This window comes from Colobus angolensis, unplaced genomic scaffold, assembly GCF_000951035.1.
Source record: "Colobus angolensis palliatus isolate OR3802 unplaced genomic scaffold, Cang.pa_1.0 Scaffold2, whole genome shotgun sequence".
Taxonomy (NCBI): Eukaryota; Metazoa; Chordata; class Mammalia; order Primates; family Cercopithecidae; genus Colobus; species Colobus angolensis.
In genome coordinates, this window is record NW_012115154.1 from 16,689,308 (window position 1) to 16,716,455 (window position 27,148).

Genomic DNA, 27,148 nt, shown 5'->3' on the forward strand with positions numbered 1-27,148 from the left:
GCTTTGCCTCAAGGGAGTAAGCACTCACATGCATTAGGACAACCAGGTTTACATTATAAATAGATCCAGGAAGACATGAATGCTCACACAAAACAAAGATTTTGCCCTTGAAATGTATAAGGCTTCCTGACCTGAGGGTTTTCTACAAATTGTTTTCTAACAATAACCAAAGTCCTATGGACTAGGAGTCATTAATATATTTTCTATATTCAGTATGTCCATCTCCTTTGTTAGGAGGAATAAGAATCCTGCCTCACTGTAAGGATTTGAGACTAGGCATCTGACTTTCAATATTCTACCTGCATAGAAGGTTTTATTATTAGAAGAAGCTATACAATGTTTACATACCTCTTAATAGACTGATTTTAATTATGCCAGTCAATGGACATCCATTTAGCCCTTGCTACTGCATTATTAGTCATTGGAACTGCAAACATGATTAAGATTGGTCTCTGACTTTAAGAGGATGACTGTCATGTAAGAAGTCACAAGAATTAAGACTCTTCCCATTGAGAAAAGGGACGCACACAATCTGAGGTCGCTGAGGATACTTTCAGGAAAGTAGTAAGATCTGATGGACAAAGAAAAGGAAAGTAAATCAGATGTCCAGACAGAGTGCCATATGGAAGAGAAAAGGGATGTGAACTGGAAGCATCAGGAACTCCTATGAGACGGGAGAGTTCCCTGGACCCCTTTACTGGACTTGTGACGGGTGCAGCTCACTCAAACCTTTTGTGAAAGGGGGAGCATACAGGCAAGTGGATGCTGCAGCTGGGGTGAATGCTTTTGGGCTCTGGTCCCACAGCAGCTTCTAGGGGTATGTTACAATTAATGCTCTTTTAGCAGTTGCTGTCTGGGGATGGCTAAGTGTTAGCCAGCTCAGTGGAGACAGGGTGACAGCCTTTTACCCCCTGCCCTCTTGGTACTCAGGTCCTTGTCTGGCGTCTGGGAAGGATCAGGTCACAATGGTTTTATTGAGTGATGGAAGTGGCTCTCAGTGGGATGGGGAGCTGGAAAGGGATGAAATGGGAGGATAATTCTCTTCAGTCATCCTGAGCCAAACTGCTTTCCAACTGTCCAGTTGCCTCTTCAACATTCAGATGCTTCTTCTCCTCTTGACGTTCAGCCATTTGTTCTCTTCTCTCCTCTGCCACGCTGCTCTGCTCCTCTGCCAGTGGAGCTTGGGGTGTTTATGGCTACAGGACTACGGGGCCTGGCAAGCCAGGGTGGTTTTGGAAAAAAGGAGCATTTGGGTGAGAAAACAAGGTTGTGTAGTTCTCATTTAGGGTTGTGGGCTCAGGTTTGTGGGTGGAACCCTTGCCAGGGACTCCACCCTCTTCTACCCAGTATTTCCCTGCCTCCTGTCCATATCACCTGTACCTAGAATGTTGAGTTGGAAAAGTGACCCCAGGAGGGAAGGGACAGGAGAGAAATACAGCTCAAGGGGGGGCCTTCTTCACTATGCCCAGGAGTTCAGATTGATGCCCAAAACAATCCTGGGATATTTTTAAATGTTCCTCTCTAGCTCTTGTCATTCTCCTTGCATCATCTCAGGTAACTCCTTCCACTATCTCCATATGTTCTGCTACTGTTTCTATTGGTAACCTCAAGGGAAACAGGAAGAGGTCTACGAGTATCTCTGAAGCATCTACATTTTTATGCAGCTTTGTGGCCAAGGATGCAACACCATAAGACAGGCTTTGGAGCAGAGAGAAACCATGCTGTGGTCTACCAGCCATGTCACCTGAGCCAGAAAAGCAAACCATTCATGGTATTATGAATGTCACACAATAGAATAGCAACAAATTACCATTGTAATTTTTTTTTTTTCTTTGAGACATAGTCTCACTTTGTTGCCAGGCTGGAGTGCAGTGGTGCAATCTCGGCTCACTGCAACCTCTGCCTCCTGGGTTCAAGTGATTCTCCTGCTTCACTCTCCTGAGTAGCTGGGACTATAGGCACATGCCACCACACCCCGCTAATTTTGTTTTGTTTGTTTGTTTTTTGAGACAGAGTCTCGCTCTGTCGCCAGGCTGGAGTGCAGTGGCGCGATCTCGGCTCACTGCAATCTCCACCTCCCAGGTTCATGCAACTCTCCTGCCTCAGCCTCCTGAGTGGTTGGGACTACAGGTGCACGCCACCATGCCTAGCTAATTTTTGTATTTTTAGTAAAGACGGGGTTTCACTATGTTGGCCAGGATGGTCTCGATCTCTTTACCTCATGATCCACTTGCCTCAGCCTCCCAAAGTGCTGGGATTACAGGCGTGAGCCACCATGCCTGGCCTACCATTGTAATTTTTTAATCACCATACTTAATATATTTTGAAGGTACATATTGTTTAAAGAAGGTCATGACGGGGCAGGGAATAGGGGAAGACACAAAGGAGGTCAGGAAATTTCTGCGTTTATCAAAAGGAGACAGGAAATATGACTCACTCACAAAGTATCCAAATATCTAGTAAATATCTCCACCTGGGTGTCCTCCACCTGGGCACCTCCAACTCAGTGTGTCCAATACAAAACTAATTAATTCCTCATCACCTAAAAGGGCTCCTCCTTCCATAGTGCCAACCCAAGCCAAACTGTCTGCAAGCAGGACCTCCTCAACCCTTCAACTCCCTGTCCCTTTCTAGCCTTCAAAAGGCAGGGTAGAGAAGATTGCTGCCTTTGGAATGCCCCCTACCTGGGTTCTAATTTTAGCTAGACTGCTCACAAGCCTGGTGACTTTCTAGAAGGATATGGACTAAATAGTGTCCAGAGAAGAGTCATGATAATGTCAAAAGGTCTGGAAAAGATGGGCAGTAATGTGCAAGTTTTCATTCCTGAAAAACAGCTTGTGGTCTTTGAAGGGTGTCTTGTGCCAGAGAATTGTGTACATTCATAACCAAATCTTCCTGTGCTTATGGTTTGTGGGTGGCATATCAGGCAATTTACTGTAAATGGACAAGTTCATAATTGAAACCACATCCATGCTTCAGTATATTATCTAGACTATATAAATCAAATTCTTCAAGGATGCATGGAATAAACAGACCATGTTGGACCAGGAAGTTCTCATTAGCTAGAGAACTTTATTCTCTGTCTATTTTATTGTTCACCGTGTATCCTCAGCACTTGGAATGAAGTCTGACATATAGTAGCCATTCTACAGAGATTTAGTGAATGAGTGAATGAATACATTTGTCACATCTACTAATAGTACTTCTCTGAAGATTCAGGTTTAAAAAAGAAAGCCAAGGTTTTTATTATATGTTTTTATGTAAATCAGGTTTATTCCCATAGGATAATTTTAGGATTAATCTGATATCTGATGATAAGCCTAATAAATGAAAGATCTTTGCATTCTTGGGCTGACATTTGGGATTGGGAATGTTAATCCACGCTACCTACCCCAGAAGATCCTGAAGGGAAATGGGAAAGTGAGCTGATGGGAAAGTAGCTGACTACACCGTACTGCGTGTTGGTTCTCCCCATTTCCCTACCTAGCTAACTGGATTTAGGATTGGACCAATTGGCCAGGCAAGGTGGCTCACACCTATAATCCCAGCACTTTGAAAGGCCAAGGCAGGAGAATTGTTTGAGCCCAGGAATTCAAGACCAGCTTGGGCAACATAGGGAGACCCCATCTCTACAAAAAATAAAAAATTAGCCAGGCGTGATGGTGCACGGCTGTGGTCCCAGCTACTCAGGAGACTGAGGCAGAAGGAACACTTGAGCCTGGGAGGTCCAGGTTGCAGTGAGCCATGATTGTGCCACTGCACTCCAGCCTGGGCAACACAGCAAGACTAAATCTTAAAAAAAAAAAAAAAAAAAAAAAAAAAAAAAAAAGGATCAAGCCAGTTAAAACAAGCAAAAACCATCAGTAGTCTATTTTGCATCCCCCAGTTAAAGACTTGCGGGAATATGAAATCCTTGAATACTCAGAGTTAAATTCGCTTTCATTTGTAGCTTTCTTAATGTCTGTGCTTTTTACTCAGATAGTTGAGATAATTTGGAATGTAAAGTATAATTTTCCTCATCCTAAACAAGAATATCAAGTCTAGCCAGGTGCAGCGGCTCATGCCTGTAATCGCAGCATTTTGGGAGGCCAAGGTGAGTGGGTAACTTGAGGTCAGGAGTTTGAGACAAGGTTGACCAACATGGTAAAACCCCGTCTCTACTAAAAATAAAAAAATTAGCCAGGCCTGGTGGCAGGTGCCTGTAATCCCAGCTACTTGGGAGGCCGAGGCAGGAGAATCACCTGAGCCTAAAAGGCACAGGTTGCAGTGAGCCGAGATCACACCACTGCCTGGATGACAGAGTGAGACCCTTTCCCCAGCTCCCCCCACCATTAAAAAAAAGAGAATATAAAGTCTAAAAGAGAAAGGATTAAATCACATGTGTTGACAGAATCTGGAATCTCCCTTTTTGCAGCTCCCCCCCCACCATAAAAAAAAGAGAATATAAAGTCTAAAAGAGAAAGGATTAAATCACATGTGTCGACAGAATCTGGAATCTCCCTTTTTGGTTGCCGTATTTCCAAGGGAAGAGGAGGAAAAAGGGCTCTACCTGCTTTTTATCATGATCCTGGATAATCTTGGAAGTCCATAGCCCAGGAATATATTAGTGTTAGAAAATGGAGTATGTAGCAACATTCTCCCTGAATCATAACATAAACCTATTTGTCTATTTGAAATGTGTACACATTTCATTGTACCAAATAAGTACTTCTAAATTCTTTTTACATTTAATTGGTGCCATCCAGTAGCCAGAGCTTGCTTTAGACTAAGGTGACCTGCTTCTATTGGAAGATTTACCTTAACTTCTCCAACAGAAGACCAACAAATGTGAATTGTTTCTGAAGTTGGATTAGGTCCTATGGATGACAGAAGATAGTCTGCTGACCTGCAGACAGACTTCAGGATCTATTTGCCTTTTCTGGGCTTAAAATTTGTTTTATCTTAGAGAAATACCTAAATATAACACAATTGATTCTTATCATTTATAATAGGGAAAGAAATAGATTCACTAGGCAGTTATATTCTTCTCAACTGTTTTGAATTATTACCCCCTTACAAACTCCTGAAGTGTGCCAGTATCTTGCTACAGCCATGAAAAATACAAGTTTAAAGGAATGATTCCTTTTTAAACTTTTTAATAGTGTAGCTGTAAAAAGCTCATCTACAAATATATTGAATGCCACCAGTTGTGCATGGGGTTAAAAGTGGATGGGAAGCAGATTTCAACCAAATGTAAGAAATATATTCAAATGCATAAACTCGTCTGTCTGTGGAACTAGAGCAGGGCAGCTCAGGTAGTTCTAGGATTCTCTAATATTGCTCCAAGTGGAAAGTCGTGTTTACCTAGGCCTTGTGCAAACAGAAACAGCAGGTACAGGGATGGAGGCTGTTGTGATTCTTTTGTGAGACAATGGCAAGATAGGGTCCATCAGATATGGAGATTTCATTTGGAAAAACAGTAAGTGTTAAAGAATTGTATGGAGAAATAGGTTTCAAATTATTTGGGATCAATATACTTGACTCTGACACTTGACTCTTTCTTTCTTTCTGTACAGCCAGTGCGGATTTTCCATATAATCCAGGACAAGGCCAAGCTATAAGAAATGGAGTCAACAGAAACTCGGCTATCATTGGAGGTAGGTGATGTGTAGAGCAGGCTCATGTGGGGCTACTCACCTATGGAAAGCAATAATTGTCAATAACATAGTAGTCTAGGAAAAAGTTTTCTAGATTTTTACATGATTCATTTTGTTTTTAAATAGGACACAAGATTATCAATTCTGATATGCAGAAATATAGTAAATGTAACACGGATACTTTTTTCTTTTTTTTAGATGCAGTCTTGTTCTATCACCTAGGGTAGAGTGCAGTGGCGTGATCTCGGCTCACTGGAACCTCTACCTCCAGGTTCAAACAATTCTCCTGCCTTAGCCTCCCTAGTAGCTGGGATTACAGGTGCCTGCCACCACGCCTGGCTAATTTTTGTGTTTTTAGTAGAGACAAGGTTTCACCATCTTGGCCAGGCTGATCTCAAACTCCTGACCTCATTATCCACCTGCCTCAGCCTCCCAAAGTGCTGGAATTACTGGCATGACCTGGCTACTTTTTAATGCTGGCTTGTAAATAACAAATGGTAGTGGTAAGCTGGACAGACTCAGAATATATAAGGAGGTAGTAGTGATCATAGCCAGGACATTTCTTTATCCCCTCTGATCTTTTTCAGTCTCATCCTTTCGCATCCCAAATGGTCCAGGATAGCGTACTATAAAAAATGAAAAGGAAGGCTGGGCACAGTGGCTCACACCTGTAATCCCAGCACTTTGGGAGACCGAGGTGGGCGGATCACGAGGTCAGGAGATCGAGACCATCCTGGCTAAGGTGTTGAAACCCCGTCTCTAAATACAAAAAAAAAATTAGCCGGGCGTGGTGGCGGGCACTTGTAGTTCCAGCTACTTGGGAGGCTGAGGCAGGAGGCTGGTGTGAACCCAGGAGGCGGAGCTTGCAGTGAGCCAAGATCACGCCACTGCACTCCAGCCTGGGCGACAGAGCAAGACTCTGTCTAAATAAATAAATAAATAGGAAATGCCAGTCTGGTTTCAGTTATCGTAATACAAATTATCAGAAAATTACTGGAGGTCATTATTTTAAGTGAAATAAGCTAGGCACAAGAAGACAAATATTGCATGTTCTCACTGATACACAGGAGTTAAAAGATGTGAACACACGGAGGTAGAAAGAAAAACAGATAAGAGACTGGGAAAGTTGAGCAGGAAGAGGAAGGAGAATGAAGAGAAGTGGGTTACAGGGTGCAAACATACAGAAAGATACAAGGAACAAATTCAGGGTTTGCTAGCAGGGTAGGATAACTATATCTAACAAAAATGTATTGTACTTGGTTGATGAGCCCCTAAATACTATGATTTGATCACTATTCCATATATACATGTAACAAATATTCTCACATATCCCATAAATTTGCACAATTAAAATTAAAAAATAAAAATGTATCAGAAAATTAATAAGCTGTAGCATCTAAAATATTCCAGTGTTTTCTTCTCACCAGGGGCAGCTACATAATAATTTGACTCTCCTAAGATAGCCGTTGAGCCTCATGCGTAGATCAATATTGACATCCCTGTTGCCATCAATATCCCAGTCCTGTTTTTTTGCTTTTCTTTAAATCAACTTAATTGAAGTATAATACACACCTATAAGTGTAAACAGGTCCCTGACTTTTTTTTTTTTTTTTTGAGATAGTCTCATTTTCTGTTGCCCAGGAGTACAGTGGCATGATCTCAGGTTTAGTAGAGACGGGATTTCACCATGTTGGCCAGGCTGGTCTCGAACTCCTGACATCAAGTGATCCACTCGCCTCAGCCTCCCAAAGTGCTGGGATTATAGGCATGAGCCACCACGCCTGGCCCCAATCTTTTTATAGTTTGTGGTTGGTTTGTCCTATCTAAAAAGTCTGCCTACCCAAAAGTTTTGAAGATTTTCAGCTTTCTTCTAGAAGTTGTATCACTTTATCATTTACCACTAGGTCTTCAGTCACTTCGATTTGATGTTTATAAATGGTCTGAGAGAAGAGTCAGAGCCAGTGTTTTCCAAATGAATATCTTGTTATTTTTTGTTGGAAAAAAAAAAAAAAAACTATACTTTTCCTCAGTTGAATTTTCTTGGCACTTTTTTCAAAGCAACTGACCATATGTATGTGTGTGTCTATTTTCTAGGCTTTTTGTTTTGTTGGTCTATATATCTTTCCTTACCCAATACCATGCTTGCTTTATTGTTGTATCTTTTTTTGTTGAGATAGGAGTCTCGCTCTGTTGCCAGGCTGGAGTACAGTGGCATGATCTTGGCTCACTACAACCTCCAACTCCCTGGTTCAAGCGATTCTCCTGCCTCAGCCTCCCGAGTAGCTGGACTTACAGACATGCACCACCATGTCCAGCTAATTTGTATTTTTAGTAGAGATGGGGTTTCACCACGTTGGCCAGGATGGTCTCAATCTCCTGACCTTGTGATTCGCCCACCTCGGCCTCCCAAAGTGGTGGGATTACAGGTGTGAGCCACTGCGCCCGACCTATTGTACCTTTATACAAAGTTTTGAAATAAACAATGTAAGTTCTCTAATCTTTTTTTTTGTTTGTTTTTCAAAATTTTGGCTATTCTATGTCTTTTGCATTTCTATATAAAATTTAGAGTCAGTTTACAAATTTCTACCAAAAAAATTGGCTATAATTTAGATTGGGATTGTTTTAGACCTATAAATGAACATCTTAATGATATTTAGTATTTCTATTTTTACATGGTATATCTATACATTTATTTGTCTCTTCAGTTTCTCTCAGCAACGTATTGTGGTTTTCAATGCAAAGTCTTGAACAACTTTTAAATTTGTGCAATTACTATTTTATTAATTTCATTTCTTAGTGTTTCTTTCTGGCATATAAAAGTGTAATTGATCTTTTATATCAGCCTCATATTCTGTGACCTTGCTAAATTTGCTGTTAGTTCTAATAACTTTTTTGTATATTCCTTAGAATTGTCTACCTAAACACAAGCATATTATCTCAGAATAATGAGACTTTTTTACTTGTTTCTTTCCAGTCTATATCCTTTTATTGTTTCATTGCACTGGGTAGGATTTTCAGTACAAAAGTGAATAAATGTTGAGATTTGACAATTTTGCATTGTTCCCTATGTTAGGGGAATGTGTTTGATCTTTCACTATTAAATAGGATATTGGCTGTAAGTTTCCAACAGATGTCCTTTATCAGATTGAGAAAGTTTCTTCTACCCATAGTTTACTGAAAACTGTATGATGAATGGGTATTGTAAGTTTTCCAAATGCTTTTTCCACATCTATTTAGATGATCATACTGTTTTACTCCTTATTTGCTTAATGTGGTAAATCACATTGCTTTAGTTTTTAATGTTAAACCAAACTTGCATTCCTAGGATTAACATTATCCTAATATATTATCTTTTTTACATATTGCTGGGTTTGATTTACTAAAATTCTATTTAAAAGAATATTGTGGCCGGGCGTAGTGGCTCACAACTATAATCCCAGCACTTTGGGAGGCTGAGGCAGGTGGATTACCTGAGGTCAGGAGTTCAGGACCAGCCTGGCCAACACAGTGAAACCCCATCTCTACTAAAAATACAAAAATTAGCTGGGCGTAGTGGCAGGCACCTGTAATCCCAGCTACTTGGGAGGCTAAGACAGGAGAATTGCTTGAATCTGGGAGGCTGAGGTTGCAGTAAGCCCAGATCATGCCATTGCACTCCAGCCTGGGCAACAAGAATGAAACTCTGTCTTCAAAAAAAAAAAAAAGAATTGCTCCATAGTTTTCTTGTAATTATTAGTATCAGGATAATGCTGGTCTCATAAAATGAACTGAGTAGTGTTTTCTCCTGTATTTTAAGAAAGACGTTGGCCGGGCGCGGTGGCTCAAGCCTGTAATCTCAGCACTTTGGGAGGCCGAGACGGGCGGATCACAAGGTCAGGAGATCGAGACCATCCTGGCTAACACAGTGAAACCCCGTCTCTACTAAAAAATACAAAAAACTAGCCGGGCGTGGTGGTGGGCGTCTGTAGTCCCAGCTACTTGGGAGGCTAAGGCAAGGAGAATGGCGTAAACTCAGGAGGCGGAGCTTGCAGTGAGCTGAGATCCGGCCCAGCCTGGGCGACAGAGCAAGACTCTGTCTCAAAAAAAAAAAAAAAGAAAGATGTTTAGGATTGGTCTAATATCATTAGGTAATGTTTAAGAGTATTGTTCAGGTCTTTTAAATTTTTGCTGATTTTCTGTTCAATTGTTCTATCAGTTACTGACAGAACAGTGTTAAAATCTCCAACTATAATTGCAAATTGGTCTAATTCTCCTACCAGTTCTGCCAGTTTTTGCTTCGTTTATTTTGTACTTAGGTTAGGTTTATACACATTCAGAATCATTATGTCTTCTTGATGAATTCACCCTTTTGACATTATGAAATGTTCTTCATTTCTACTAACAACTTTGTCCTTTGTCTCATATTAATGTAGCTATTCCAGCTTACTTATGATTATTGTTTTCATATCTTTTCCCATCCTTTTACTTTTGACCTGTATTTAAAGTTCGTATCTTGTAGACATCATATAGTAGGCATCTTTTTTATCTACTGTCTCTGCTTTTTAATTGGAGTGTTTAGATCAGTTATATTTACTTCTATTTTATCTAGTCTGTATCATTTCATCCAGTATTTTTTTCTTTTTCAGACAGAGTCCCGCTCTGTCACACAAGCTGGAGTGCAGTGGCATGATCTTGGCTCACTGCAGCCACCGCCTCCCAGATTTAAGCGATTCTCATGCCTCAGCCTCCTGAGTAGCTGGGATTACAGGAGTGTGCCACCACACCTGGCTGATTTTTGTACTTTTAGTGTAAGAGACCGGGTTTCACCATGTTGGCCAGGCTGGTCTTGAACTCCTGACCTCAAGTAATCCACCTGCCTCAGCCTCCCAAAGTGCTGGGATTACAGGCGTGAGCCACCACACCTGGCCTGATCCAGTGTTTTTCTCATTTCAGACACTGTGTGTTTCACCTCTACAAGTTCCACTGTTTCATTTTTTTTCCCCCCAATTTGAACAAGGTTTCCCTTAAAACCCCGGGCAAAATTCCAAAAAGTAACGGAACAACCCTGGCCGCCCAATCCAAGCTCCGGCAATTCCGAAACCCCCTCCAAATGAACGAAGGTTCCTAAGGGCAAAGGAAAATTTCCTAAATTTTTTTTCTCTAAATTATTTTTCTCTGCAGCCTGAAGTTATTTAGATGTGTTTTAAAGTTTTTTCAGGACAGATCTAGGGTAGTCTTTATTCTAGGCCTATTTTAGCAAACATCTTCAGCATGACCATTCTACAACTGTATTAAATGCTCTGATTGTTCAATGAGGTCTCTTCAAGGTGGTTGGTTGGAACATAAACGTCTCCCAGCCCCGAGAGCTCTGCTTTTTGCCTCGCCTATGGACTTTCATTCTGTACATGCACACGTTAGTGCTATTCTGCCACAAATTCAGAGACATTTCTGTGCAGATTATTAGGGTTCTTTCTATACACGGCTCTCTCGCACGCGCTCTGTCTCCCCTCTCCATTCAGGGAAACCACTGTGCTTTCTTGTGCTGCCCCTCCCTACACTGCTGTCCAAAAATTGCTGGCAGCCAGAAAACGAGGAAAATTGTAGGATTCCTCCTTTTTGTTTCTCTGTTCTCAGACATCATGGTTCCGTTCTGCCTGTTTTCTAATGTCTGAAGACTGTCATTTCATTGATTGTGTCCAGTATTTTAGTTACTTTTGGCTGGAAGGGAAGTTACTCCTGATTTTCCTGTTACTCCTTCATGGACAAAAACAGAAATCTTACTTCATTTTTGTTATCTTTGTTGTTTTGAAGTTTGTGTTTTATATGGGAGAGGGCTGTGTCTGAGGGAGCTGTAGTGAAGTGGGGACAGTGTTGGAGGGACACCCGTGCCCTGTCTAACCTCTGGTGCTTCTCCTTTCTCCGCCAGGCGTCATTGCCGTGGTGATTTTCACCATCCTCTGCACCCTGGTCTTCCTGATCCGGTACATGTTCCGCCACAAGGGCACCTACCATACCAATGAAGCGAAGGGGGCGGAGTCGGCAGAGAGCGCAGACGCCGCCATCATGAACAACGACCCCAATTTCACAGAGACCATTGATGAAAGCAAAAAGGAATGGCTCATTTGAGGGGTGGTTACTTGGCTATGGGATAGGGAGGAGGGAATTACTAGGAAGGAGAGAAAGGGACAAAAGCACCCTGCTTCATACTCTTGAGCACATCCTTAAAATATCAGCACAAGTTGGGGGAGGCAGGCAATGGAATATTCTTGAGACTGATCACAAAAAAAAAAAAAATTTTTTAATATTTCTTTATAGCTGAGCTTTCCCTTCTGTATCAAAACAAAATAATACAAAAAATGCTTTTAGAGTTTAAGCAATGGTTGAAGTTTGTAGGTAATATCTGTCTTATTTTGTGTGTGTTTAGAGGTGTTCTAAAGACCCGTGGTAACAGGGCAAGTTTTCTACATTTTTAAGAGCCCTAGAACATGGGTATTTTTTCTTGAGAAAAGCTGATGCACCTACATATGGCCCCCCACATTCTCTTCCTTTTGCTTCTAGTCAACCTTAATGGGCTGTTGTAGTAACTAGTTCGTGTTCATATACTATTTCCTTTAACGTCCTGTAAGTTGGAAAAGAAAGGGGCAAAGAGAACCTATTATTTGCCAGTTTTCAAGCAGAGTTCAATCTATGCCAGCTCTCTGGCATCTGGGGTTCCTGACTGATAACAGCAGTTGAAGCAAGAGAGTGCATGGCACCTGGTGTGTAACGACACAATCAGCACAACTGGAGAGAGGCATTGAAGAACCAGGGAAGGCAGTTTATATTGGGGTTGTTGGTTTTTCATTGAATTCTACAAGCTAATATTGTTCCACGTATGTAGTTTTAGACCAATTCAATATCTGTAACTATCAGCTGCAATACCATGGTGATCAGCTGTTACAAAAGATTTTTTCCTGTTTTATCTGAAACATACGGGATTTATATATGTATAAGAGCCTCAATGGGGAATTAGAGCCAGATGTTATGATTTGTTTGCTCTTTTTCTTTTTAAAGTTGTAGCAAACGTATGGATAATTTCTAGTGAATGCATAAATTAGGTTGCGCTTCTTATTTTGCTTTAAGTCTCTGGTAGTTTTTCCACCCCTGTGACAAAATCCTAATAGACCATGTCCTATAAATGGATGCAACACAATAAAGTCAAGTTATTACGGCTGTTACTCTGGATGATATGGAAAACACTGCCATATTTTAAATCAACTACTTCACGTGTTCAACTACTCCACGTGTTTTTCCATCCAATCACACTGCTGTGATTCAGGGATCTTCTAAGATGGACACATTTGAACCTCAAGTTCCTCACAAACCTGGTACCTGTTGCTTCTCTGACAATGGACAAGTGTAGTTAGTCACACCTCTTAGTTTAATCTGAAACCTTGACCCAGTTGTGTAACAAATAACTCATTGATTATATTTAAAAATAATACACTTCATGTAAACAAATGAGGACAATGCATCCAAAAATAATCTTATTTTTTAAACAGATTATACAAAATTTCTAGAAAGACTACCATTTGTGATCATTGTATTTCAAGCCTCTTATACTTAATAAGCACTTTTTAAAAAATCTTGAGATCCCACCATTCTGAGGAATTAAATATGATCACTTTTTCCTTCTTTGCCTGGGAGAGGTTAAGAGGAGGTTTCAGAGGTATAGATGCTATCGTTCTGATGGCCCAGCTCAATAAAATGGAAATTCTAGTTGGTTAGAATAATGCATTCTTTTTCAAGATTCTCAGTATGCCTAACTTATTGGGGCATGTCAGTTTCTTGGGTAATGGAAAACATTACCTAGAGTTGCTAGTGGCACATTACACCAGTACACAGCACATTCCAAAAGAGACATTGGACCAGTTAATTCCCATGCAAGTCAAGGTAACAGAACAAAAGGGAATCCTGATGCCCTTTTACCATTGCTGGTTGAGCTCAGGCACTGTCATGGATGGAGACCCTTAATTTTAAAAGGTTTTAATCATTCTTCTATAAAATACATTTAAAGTGGAAAAACATTTAATATCACTAAATATCAGAACAATGTAACATTTACAAATAAAATATTGGAAGAAAAGGCTGTTTTATTTAGCCAAGATGACTACCATTAGGAGTTACTGTATGTATTGTTGAACGCAAATTTTAAACATAACGTTTTAGAAGTATTTCTGATTTTTAAACCTGGTTTACAGGTATTACTTCTGCACTTACCAAATAATGCCCAATGGAAATTTATTATTTCTTGCAATTCCCACAATAGTTCTGTTCACTATGCATTGTCTCAACACTTTTCCTTTTTTCCTAAAATGAGTAGGGGATTAAAGTCCCCCAAAACAGCTTCTGCTACTAAAATGTTCTCATCCTTTCTCCTCCCACAAAAGGTGAAAAATGAGATCCAATCCTCTCACCAAAATTTCAAACCTAGGACACTGCAATGATTACAGGCATCAGTGGTTCTCCCGTATCACCATCAATTAAGACATATAGGATACTGTCTCTCTCTCTTCAAGAGGGTTACAATACGGCCATCAGACAGTGAACCAAAAGGTGGATAAAGTATTAAGTAACTAAGTGCCAAATAAATGCTGGAAATCTTGACCTCTTCTTGGGATTATGAGTTTAACAAAAATCCCTACATCTGCTTATGAAGGCCATATCCAGTACATTTTAAATGGTAAATAATATATTTATGTGAAGAAAAGGAATTAAGTCTTTCTTCCAACTCTCTCCCTGGACAGCCTAGCACAGTGCAGCCTTGATAACCATGACATTCCCACCCAAGCTCTCAGTGCCTAATCCTGCTTTGTCATTCACTTCTCACACAATCTTGACATCTTATATTCCAATACATTATCAAGCAAGCACAAATATGTTGGTAGTAGCCTCTTTAAATAATATGTATAGACAACAACAACAACAAAACAGGCTGTTCTAAAGTTTCAGGGAAAGTTAATGGCGGATTTAAGGTTATGCAGGAAACATCTTCTGTGTATGAAGCAAATATCGATGTTTTGAAAAGACAGGAGATGACTTTGAATGAATGCAAGGTTAGTGCATTCTAAGCTCTCAAAATAGCAGACTCCCTAGAGTTCAAGAAAGCTGGTCCGGGAGGTTGAAAAAGTTATTTTATTGTTAAATTATTTTCTGGTCATTCTTAATATTTAAAAATATATTTCCCCTTGTGGCTTTCAACCAACTGCTCAAAGAGACTTGTTATATGGAAGTTTTCATTAAAGAGCTGAAAACAAGAATTTAGAGAGCCTTTACTAGAAAATGTCCTACTGCCCTGCATTTGACAAACAAGCATCCTTTACTAACAAGAACAGGAACTCAGAGGCACAAGAAAAAGCACTGGCATGAGCCAAAGAGTCTCACAAGAAAAAGCACTGGCATGAGCCAAAGAGTCTATCTTAATATTACTTTTGAACATCTGCTGAGCAGCCACCATATATGCAGGCTGAGAGCTGGGCACAGACAGAAGCCACTGGAAGTACTTCAGGAACAAGCACACAGCTATGGGACTTGAACATGCAAGTGTTCAGGTCGTGTCTAGGAGCTTTGCTTTCCTTCTATGATGCAATTTGTTCTTTTTGATCCTACTTTTTTCTCTCTTCCTCTCCTTGCCACACTATATCCTGCTCTTACACAGTGAACGTTTTAATGGCCCCTTTATGTCTCATGCCTCCAAACAACACTGAATTTGAAACCCCCCCCTTTTCTTTTCACCACTCTGTTGAGCAATTTTCCCAAAAAAAAGGCAGCAATTATTAAATTGAATTCAAGTAAGCCAGTCAAAGATAGGTTCTAAATTGCTAGTCCCAGTAGAACCACCTGATCCTAAACCAGTGAGAAAGAAACAGCAACAATGTCCGCAGCTGACATCAGCTAATAATCAATGGCCCCTGCCCACCTCCCCACCCTCCTTTTCTTTCTTTTGAGGCTGGAGTGCACTGGCACCATCTCGGGCTCACAGCAACCTCCTCCTCCTCCCACATTCAGGCGATTCTCCTGCCTCAGCCTCCCAAGAGCTGGGATTATAGGCACTCACCATCACACCCGGCTAATATTTTTGTATTTTTAGTAGAGGCCGGGCTTCACCATGTTGGCCAGGGTGGTCTCAAACTCCTGACCTCAAGTGATCCGCCCACCTTGGCCTTGCAAAGTGCTGGGATTACAGGTGTGAGCCACCGTGCCGAGCCAGCCCCATTTTTTAAAAGATGTTTTGATAAGAGTGGACCCTGAGAATTAGCTGACAGCATCCGCTTTCTCTCTCCCTGCCTTGGTGTGACCTTCCCTGTGTGACCTTGGTCAAGTCCTCAAACTTTTGTCCCGTATTTAAGATGGAGCTGTTTTACCTACTTCAAAAGACAGTTGCAAGGTGCCATTGATTCTTGACTGCAAAATACCCTGAAACCCTTATATGAAGGCTTAAGTCAATGGAGCCTAGTGGAGGATCTGTGGCTTGTGGTTGAAAGTCACATCAAAAGACAAATGTGGCCACGTTCAGGAACTGGAGACTTACTGGCATGGCTCTACAACTGCTCAATTATTAATCATGCAGACTAACCTGTCAACACTGGGAGATGCAACATAGCAAAAGAACAGAGAAATTAGAATATTTTGTGCAGAAAGCCCTAAATTCCCACCTGAATGTAACTTATAGCTCCCTTACCTACTCTTACACATGCCTTCCAACATGCTAGACTGGCTTATACATAGGCCAACACAAAATACAAATGTGACATGTTCATGTAGCCTAGTGGCTCGGTGCCTATTCTCCATGTATCTGCATGGTAATGTTGGAAACTTCAAGTACATTTCTTTCACAGCAGTTTTCTTCATAAGTGGTATATAAATCTCATATTCAATGAAATGGGGAAATCACGTTGAGAAGTTGGTTTGTTATCTCCCATTGAGCCAAGACTGGCAGGAGATAATAAAAATAAATATAGGCACACACGTATTAATATACAGCACACATTTACAAGTTTATTTTCCAGATAAAATTGTGGTGTAAGAACAGTTCTACCAAAACAGTCTGCACCATTTCCAAGTCTCAGTTAATTTACAGCAACTGCTGCTTTTGGAGATGGCTGTCAAAATATGGAAGTTCCTCTCAAGTAGGCCAAGAAACAGTTCTAGATTTTACTGATTCTAAGTTTTATTTTGTCAAGTTTTTAAAATTTTCTCAGTGAGCATGGTGACTGCAGAGGTTAGCGCTGTGAAAAGCTGGGCTAAATATTCTTTCTGTAAAGTCCAATAAGATTCCATCCCTATGAAATAACACAAAATTTCACTCTCTAAAAGCAACAGCATGTAAACTAGAATGAAAAAAGGAAATTATGTACGTATGCCTAATATTCTTTGTGAATGTCTTTCATTTAACTAAAATTATATTAGAAACCAGATTGATAAATAAAAATTTCAACATAGTTTTAATTATCCTAAAAGTGATTCTTCGTGTTTTGAACCATTTGTTTCTCTTAACAGCAATTTTCAACCTTCAGCAAAAGTAAGTTCCAAGCACTGAAATATAAGTCTACTGAGAATATCATCTTTCCACAAGCTGTGGAAATATAGTCACTCCTGAAAGACAACTCTGATTTGGATATGTCCATGGTTAACCGTCGGCCACAAATACCTCCCTGTAAAAAGAGGAGTTTTTCTTGAAGTAGCTTAGTGGATACTGACTTAGGTTAATTTACACACATCTTGATAAAATGTGGTTCGAGTTATCTCCAGAATATATTCTGATGCTTATTTGGAATGAGGGAGTAACACTGGATAGTGGGCACATGGATCCAAGCCAGGGAACTAGACAACAAGGACTCGGCATGCATCGGAGGTGCAAAGCTTCCTAAATGCACTCTGTGTGCTTTTTAGATCTAAGTTATTACTCGCACTTGCTCGTTTTCTGCAGTGAGCGGCTCTATGCAAACCACCACCACCCCAAAGCCAAGGAAGCTGAGAGGCCAAAGAAAGAGGCTGAGAAATCCAATTTCTCAGGAAGAAACATTTCATAGGGAATTATAAACAGAAGCCATGTCTCAGGCACCCCACAAGACAGATGGTGAATGCCTGCACTGTTACCCCCCCCCCGCCACGCCCCCTACTCCCTAGACTCAGGACTTATCCACCATAGGGAAAGGGTCTACAGACTTCAGAAGGGATGTGTAGGACAATTGCTTAAGGGCAGGGTTTACAGTAAGTATGATAACATCAGAGTTGTTTTGACCTAAGGGTGGGATTTATGGTTAAGTGCTTTTACATGAGGAACCACAGAGAAATAAAAACCTTAGAGATATTCCTGGAGGAACTGGATCTAATCAGAATTCAACATAGCAGATTCACATCCAAGATGAAGTTGCTTTAGCCTCCACATTGGTCTTCAATGACCATGACTATTGGGAAGCCATTTCCTTTTAATCAATTATCAGCGAGGCATCTAAATGTATACCAAGTAAATGTGAATTCCAGTTAAAAGCCCAAGTCCTCTGTTCTTCAGCAATTCCCAAGGCCAATCAATAGCAACTGCACTGCACTATGTTCAGAAAGCATCAAGTACCAAAAAGATTGGTCATGACTGCTTTGTGAATGTGATCCAACAGGTACAGAATGTCATAAAGTCCCTTGAGAAAAGAAAATCTGCACCATAAAATTTCTTAACAAATTTTTAAAAGATGAGTCAGCAAGTTGAGGGTTTAACATCTCCAACAAAAGGTTTTGGCCACAATATGCTGACTTCCTTTCTCTGTGCTACCAACAATAAACTGTGTACATACAGGTGTTCCAGGAGGATAGCAACTTTATTTTGTACAAACAAAGGTCCTTCATATCCATGGGTTCTGCATGCACAGATTCAACTGACCTCAGATCAAAAATAGTCAAAAAAATTGAAATTAACAATGCAAAAATATACAAATTTTAAAAAGTGTATAAGTGCTTCTCAATTTATGATGGAATTGGTTACATGCTGATAAACACATCATAAATTGAAAATATTGTAAGCAAAACTGAGTTTTCCACTTAAGATATTTTTTATTTACCCTGGGTTTATCCAGGTCATAGCCCCATCCCAAGTCAAGAAGTGTACTGAATGTGTATCACTTTTACATCATCATAAAATCAAGAAACCATAAGCCAAACCACCATAAATCAGGGACCTTCTGTATAACTACTATATACATAGTATTTACATTGTATCAGGTATTATAAGTAATTTAGAGTTTAAATTATATGGGAGGATGTGCCTAAGTTATATGCAAATATGTACCATTTTATATAAGGGACTTGAGCATCCATGGATTTTGGTATCTACAGGGAGTCCTGGAACAAATTCCCCACGGATACTGAGGGACAACTGTATTTGTTTCATTAATGGGGGAGCAGAGAAGGGTAGGAGAGGAAGTTATAGGAAACTCAGTCTTCACAACTGGCAGACGAGGAGTTTGTCTCTGGTGCCTACGCCACCAGGGCCCTGGGTTTCAGGCAGGAAGTTATATTGAAGAAAATATGTCTAGTTTTACACTTTGCCAGTTATAACATGGCATAACAGACAATGAAGTACAGAAAAGAGGAAATAACTGTGCTATTTTTCAAAAAGGGGTTTATGTCCTCCCAAATGAACTTATGTACAAAAGCTAACTCTTTAAAGAAAGTATTATGTGAGTAACCATTAGCATGTGTTTACCTTTTTTTGGTCACTTTGAAAACCATGAATTCAGTAAAACCTGGGCTGAATAATCCCCGCACCTGAAGATTCTGTTCTACCAGCAACCCTGTCTTGTTCAAACACACCCAACATGCTACAAAGGACCACAGCTCAAAGCAGTTTTGCCACAAAAAATGCAAGTTTTCTTTTCTTATAATGTTTTCATGATCTTTCAATTCATCTTACTTCATCTTCTGGATAGATGGTAAGTCAGTCAGTCTCTGGGGACAGGAACTAAACTCTATGCCAAGTCTTTACCAAAAGAAAGAAACAAATAGCTTATCTTTTTAAGTTCTCTGACCTAACACGAGAAAGTCATTTCTTTTAAAAATATAAATGTAAAATTATAAGATTTAAATTAAAACCTGACAGATGAAACTCAGAGATGAACTTATTTTGTATTCACAAATTGAAAATTGGAAGATAAAATTCTTAAGTCTAGGAAGGCTAAAATGGGATACAGGGGCAACATTTTAAGTCATGAAAGATGTAAAGAGGGAAAGTGCAAGCTTGCTCCCTAAGACCTCAGGGCTGGAAGCAACTTTTGAAGCCAGAAAGAAGGCACATTTAGGATAAATAAAAGAAAGAAACACTCCAAAGAGCACCTAGTGTGATTTGTTGCAGGTTAAAAAAATTAAATACAGACCTTTTTATATATAAATATATACATAAGTATGCATATATCTTCCCAAAATGACTGAGATTATTTCAATAATTACCCTACCATATGGATTTCAAAGGGGAATCAAGACTATGGAATTCACTTAATAAATATTTATGGAACATCTTCTACGTGCCTGGCACCATTCAAGACTCTAGGAATCGACTAGAAAACAAGACAGGCACATCCCTTCCAGTTAAAATTCCAGTTAATAGGAACAGAAAACCAAATACCACATATTTTCACTCATAAGTAGGAGCTAAATGATGAGAACACATGGACATACCGAGGAGACCAACACACACTGGGTATCTTTAGAGGGTGGAGGCTGGGAGGAGGGAGAGGATCAGGAAAAATAACTAATGGGAACTAGGTTTAATACCTGGGTGATGAAATATCTGTACAACAAACCTCCATGACACAAGTTTATCTATGTAACAAACCTGCACATGTACCCCTAAACTTAAAATGTAAGTTAAAAGGATTTGCTGGCAAGATGGCCGAATAGGAACAGCTCCGCTCTGTAGCTCCCAGCAAGATCAAAGCAGAAGACGGGTGATTTCTCCATTTCCAACTGAGGTACCTGGTTCATCTCATTGGAACTGGTTGGAGAGTGGGTGCAGCCCACAGAGGGAGTAGGGTGTGGTGTCGCCTCACCTGGGAAGCACAAGGGGTAGGGGATCTCCCCCAGCCAAGGGAAGCTGTGAGAGACTCTACTGGGAGGAACGGTGCACTCCAGCCCAGATACTATGCTTTTCCCGCCATCTTCTCGCAACTGGCAGACCAGGAGATTCCCTCTGGTGCCTATGCCACCAACGCCCTGGGTTTCAAGCACAAAACTGGGTGATCATTTAGGCAGGCACCAAGCTAGCTGCAGTTTTTTTTTTGTTTTGTTCTGTTTCGTTTTTCATACCCAATGGCACCTGGAACACCAGCAAGAGAGAACCATTGACTCCCCTGGAAACGGGGCTGAAGTCAAGGAACCAAGTAGTCTGGCTGGGCAGGTTCCACCCCCATGGAACACAGCAAGCTAAGATCCACTGGCTTGAAATTTTCGCTGCTAACGTATCAGTCTAAGGTCAACCTGGGATGCTCGAGTTTCGTGGTGGGAGGGGCATCCGCCACTGCTGAAGCTCAAGTAGGCAGTTTTACCCTCACAGTGTAAACAAAGCCACTGGAAAGTTCAAATTGGGCGGAGCCCACTACGGCTCAGCAAGGCTATTGCAGCCAGACTGCCTAATTCCTTCTCTCTGGGCAGGGCATCTCTGAATAAAAGGCAGCAGCCCTAGTTAGGGACTTACAGATAAAACCCCCATCTCCCTGGAACACGGCACCTGGGAGAAGGGGCAGCTGTGGGCACAGCTTCAGCAGACTTAAATGTCCCTGCCTGACAGCTCTGAAGAGAATAGTGGATCGCCCAGCACAGCATTCGAGCTCTGCTAAGGGACAGACTGCCTCCTCAAGTGGGTCCCTGACACCCGTGTATCCTGACTGGGAGACACCTCCCAGTAGGGGCTGACAGACACCTCATACAGGAGTGCTCTGGCTGGCATTTGTCGGGTGCCCCTCTGGGACAAAGCTTCCAGAGGAAGGAACAGGCAGCAATCTTTGCTGTTCTGAAGGCTCCACTGGTGATACCCAGGCAAACAGGGTTTGGAGTGGACCTCCAGCAAACTCCAGCAGACCTACAGCAGAGGGTCCTGACTGCTAGAAAAAAAACTAACATACAGAAAGGAAGAGTATCAACATCAACAAAAAGGATGTCCACTCAAGAGACCCCATCGAAGGTCACCAATATCAAAGACCAAAGGTAGATAAATCCTCGAAGATGGGAAGAAATCAGCACAAAAAGGCTGAAAATTCAAAAAACAAGAATGCCTCTTCTCCTCCAAAGGTTCACAACTCCTTACCAGCAAAGGAACAAAAGTGGACGGAGAATGAGTTTAACGAATTGACAGAAGTAGGCTTCAGAAGGTGGGCAACAACAAACTCCTCCAAACTAAAGGAGCATGTTCTAACCCAATGCGAGGAAGCTAAGAACCTTGAAAAAAGGTTAGACAAATTGCTAACTAAAACAACCAGTTTAGAAAGAACAAAAATGACCTGATGGAGCTGAAAAACACAACACAAGAATTTCATGAAGCATACACAAGTATAAACAAAGGATATCAGAGACTGAAGATTAACTCAATAAAAAAACTTGAGAAGACAAGACAAGAGAAAAAAGTGAAAAGAAATGAACAAAGCCTCCAAGAAATACAGGACTATGTGAAAACACCAAATCTACATTTGATTGGTGTACCTGAAAGTGACAGGGAGAATGGAACCAAGTTGGAAAACACTCTTCAGAATATTATCCAGGAGAATTTCCCCAACCTAGTAAGGAAGGCCAACATTCAAATTCAGGAAATACAGAGAACACCACAAAGATACTCCTCGAGAAAAGCAACCCCAAGACTCATATCATCAGATTCACCAAGGTTGAAATGAAGGAAAAAATGTTAAGGGCAGCCAGAGAAAAAGGTCAGGTTACCCACAAAGGGAAGACCACCAGACTAACAGCGGATCTCTTAGCAGAAACCCTACAGGCCAGAAGTGACTGAGGGGTAATATTCAACATTCTTAAAGAAAAGAATTTTCAACCCAGAATTTCATATCGAGCCAAACTAAGCTTTGTAAGCAAAGGAAAAATAAAATCCTTTACAGACAAGCAAATGCTGACAGATTTTGTCACCCCCAGGCCTGCCTTACAAGAGCTCCTGAAGGAAGCACTAAACATGGAAACAAACAACCAGTACTAGCAGTTTTGAAGGGTTTTTCATGTCTCTATCTCCTTCAGTTCTGCTCTGATCTTAGTTATGTCTTCTGCTAGCTTTTGAATTTGTTTGCTCTTGCTTCGGTAGTTTTTTTTTTTTTTTTTTTTTTGAGACAGAGTCTCGAATTGCAAAGACCATCTACGCAATGAAGAAACTGCATCAACTAACAGGCAAAATAACCAGCTAGCATCATAATGACAGGATCAAATTCACACATAACAATATTAACCTCAAATGTAAATGGGGTAAATGTCCCAATTAAAAGACACAGACTGGCAAATAGGATAAAGAGTTAAGACCCATGTGTGGGCCAGGCGCGGTGGCTCACGTCTATAATCCCAGCACTTTAGGAAGTCAAGGCGGGCAGATCACGAGGTCAGGAGATCGAGACCATCCTGGCTAACATGGTGAAACCCCAACTCTACTAAAAAATACCAAAAAAAATTACCTGTGTATGGTGGCGGGTGCCTGTAGTCCCAGCTACTCAGGAGGCTGAGGCAGGAGAATGGCATAAACCCGGGAGGCAGAGCTAGCAGTGAGCCGAGATCATGCTGCACTCCAGCCTGGGTGACAGAGCAAGACTCCATCTCAAAAAAAAAAAAAAAAAGACCCATCAGTGTGCTGTATTCAGGAGACCCATCTCACGTGCAAAGACAAACATAGGCTCAAAATAAAGGGATAGACGAATACTTACCAAGCACATGGAAAGCAAAAAAGCAGGAGTTGCAATCCTAGTCTCTGATAAAACAGACTTTAAACCAACAAAGATCAAAAGAGACAAGGCCATTACATAATGGTAAAGGGATCAATTCAACAAGAAGAGCTAACTATCCTACATATATATGCACCCAATACAGGAGCACCCGGATTCATAAAGCAAGTTTTTAGAAACCTACAAAGATACTTAAACTCCCACACAATAATATTGGGAGACTTTAACACCCCACTGTCAGTATTAGATCAACAAGACAGAAAATTAATAAGGATATCCAGGACTTGAACCCAGCTCCGGACCAAGCAGGCCTAATAGACATCTACAGAACTCTCCACCAAAACTCAACAGAATATACATTCTTCTCAGCACCATGTCGCACTTCTTCTAAAACTGACCACACAATTGGAAATAAAACACTCCTCAGCAAATGCAAAAGAATGGAACTGATAACAAACAGTCTCTCAGACCACAGTGCAATCAAATGAGAACTCAGGATTAAGAAAGTTACTCAAAACCACACAATGACATGGTAACTGAACAACCTGCTCCTGAATGACTACTGGGTAAATAACGAAACGAAGGCAGAAATAAAGATGTTCTTTGAAACCAATGAGAACAAAGACACAATGTACCAGAATCTCTGGGACACATGTAAAGCAGTGTATAGAGGGAAATTTATAGCACTAAATGGCCACAAGAGAAAGCAGGAAAGATCTAAAATTGACATCCTAACATCACAATTAAAAGAACTAGGGAAGGCCGGACACGGTGGCTCACGCCTGTAATCGCAGCACTTAGGGAGGCCAAAGCGGGTGGATTACCTGAGGTCAGGAGCTCAAGACCAGCCTGGCCAACATGGTGAAACCCCATTCCTACTAAAAATACAAAAATTAGCCAGGCATGGTGGCACACACCTGTAATCCCAGCTACTCAGGAGTCTGAGGCAGGAGAATTACGTGAGCCTAGGAGGCTGAGGTTGCAGTGAGCCAAGATTGTGCCACTGCACTCCAACCTGGCCAATAGAGCGAGACTCTGTCTCAAAAAATAAAAAATAAAAAAATAAAAAAAACTAGAGAAGAGCAAATAAATTCAAAAGTTAGCAGAAGACACAACTAAGGTCAGAGCAGAACTGAAGGAGATAAAGACACGAAAAACCCTTTAAAAACTATGAATCCAGGAGCTGGCTTTTTGGAAAGATTAGTAAAATAGACTGCTAGCCAGAATAATGAAGAAGAAAAGAAAGGCTGGGCACGGTGGCTCACACCTGTAATCCCAGCACTTTGGGAGGCCGAGGTGGGCAGATCACAAGGTCAGAAGATCGAGACCATCCTGGCTAATATGGTGAAACCCCGTCTCTACTAAAAATACAAAAAATTAGCCAGGCGTGGTGGCAGGTGCCTGTAGTCCCAGCTACCCGGGAGGCTGAGGCAGGAGAATGTCATGAAACCAGGAGGCGGAGTTTGCAGTGAGCCGAGATGGCACCACTGTACTCCAGCCTGGGCAACAGAGCAAGACTCCATCTCAAAAAAAAAAAAAGAAAAGAGAGAAGAATCAAATAGACACAATAAACAATGATAAAGGGGATATCACCACTGATCCCACAGGAATACTACCTACCATCAGAGAATACTATAAACACTTCTATGCAAATTAGCTAGAAAATTGACAAGAAATGGATAAATTCCTGGACATATACACCCTCCCAAGACTAAACCAGGAAGAAGTTGAATTCCTGAATAGACCCATAACAAGTTCTGAAACTGAGGAAGTAATTAATAGCCTACCAACCAAAAAAGTCCAAGACAAAATGGATTCACAGATGAATTCTACCAGAGGTACAAAGAGTTTCCTTCTGAAACTATTTCAAACAGAAAAGAAGGAATCCTCCCTAACTCATTTTACAAGGCCAGCATCATCCTGATACCAAAACCTGGCAGAGACACAACAAAAAAAGAGAAAATTTCAGGCCAATATCCCTGATGAACATCGATGCAAAAATCCTCAATAAAATACCGGCAAACTGAATCCAGTAGTACATCGAAAAGCTTATCTGCCACGATCAAGTCTGCTTCATCCCTGGGATGCAAGGCTGGTTCAACATATGTAAATCAATAGACATAATCCATCACATAAACAGAACCAATGACAAAAACCATATGATTATCTCAATAGCTGCAGAAAAGGCCTTTGACAAAATTCAACAGCGCTTCATGCTAAAAACTCTCAATAAATTAGGTATTCATGAAACATATCTCAAAATAATAAGAGCTATTTATGACAAACCCACAGCCAATATCATACTGAATGGGCAAAAACTGGAAGCATTCCCTTTGAAAACCAGCACAAATCAAGAATGCCCTCTCTCATCACTCCTATTCAACACAGTATTGGAAGTTCTGGCTAGGGCAATCAGGCAAGAGAAAGAAACAAAGGGTATTCAATTAGGAGAAGAGGAAGTCCAATTGCCTCTGTTTGCAGATGACATGATTGTGTATTTAGAAAACCCCATCATCTCAGCCCAAAATCTCCTTAAGATGATAAGCAACTTCAGCAAAGTCTCAGGATATAAAATCAATATGCAAAACTCACAAGCATTACTATACATCAATAACAGACAAACAGAGAGCCAAATCATGAGTGAACTCTCATTCACAATCGCTACAAAGACAATAAAATACCTAGGAATACAAGTTACAAGGGATGTGAAGGACCTCTTCAAGGAGAACTACAAACCACTGCTCAAGGAAATAAGAGACAACACAAACAAATGGAAAAACATTTCATGCTCATGGATAGGAAGAATCAATATTGTGAAAATGGCTATACTGCCCAAAGTAATTTATAGATTCAATGCTATCCCCATCAAGCTACCATTGACTTTCTTCATAGAAAGACTACTTTAAATTTCATGTGGAACCAAAAGGAGCCCACACCGCCAAACAATCCTAAGCAAAACGAACAAAGTGGCTGGGTGCAGTGGCTCATGCCTGTAATCCCAGCACTTTGGGAGGCCAAGGCAGGTGGATCACGAGGTCAGGAGTTCGAGACCAACCCGGCCAATATGGTGCAACCCCGTCCCTACGAAAAATACAAAAAGTAGCCAGGTGTGGTGGTGTGCGTCTGTAAGTGATCCCAGCTACTTGGGAGGCTGAGGTGGGAGAATCACTGGAACCCAGAAGGTGGAGGTTGCAGTGAGCCAAGATCGCACCACTGCACTCCAACCTGAAAGAGCAAGACTCCATCTCAAAAAAAAAAAAAAGAACAAAGCTGGAGGCATCATGCTACCTGACTTCAAACTATACTACAAGGCTACCGTAACCAAAACAGTATGGTACTGGTACCAAAACAGATATGTAGACCAATGGAACAGAACAGAGGCCTCAGAAATAACATCAACCATCTGATCTTTGCCAAACCTGACAAAAACAAGCATTGGGGAAAGGATTCCCTATGTAATAACTTGTATTGGGAAAACTGGCTAGCCATATGCAGAAAGCTGAAACTGGATCCCTTCTTTATACCTTATACAAAAATTAAGATGGATTAAAGACATAAACGTAAGACCTAAAGCCTTAAAAACTC

At 40.9% G+C, this 27,148-nt stretch overlaps 1 protein-coding gene across 2 annotated transcripts in view; it reads left to right on the plus strand.

Moving 5' to 3' along the window:
• Positions 1-14,260, plus strand: part of CNTNAP2 (contactin associated protein-like 2) — a 2,310,676-nt gene extending 2,296,416 nt beyond the window's left edge. For both annotated transcript variants that reach the window (XM_011941411.1, XM_011941412.1), the window contains 2 exons: positions 5,556-5,636; positions 11,542-14,260. In XM_011941411.1, the coding sequence (XP_011796801.1) occupies positions 5,556-5,636; positions 11,542-11,741 (281 nt within the window). In that variant the 3' untranslated portion in view covers positions 11,742-14,260. The remainder of the gene's footprint in view (positions 1-5,555; positions 5,637-11,541) is intronic.
• Positions 14,261-27,148: the final 12,888 nt, after the last annotated feature.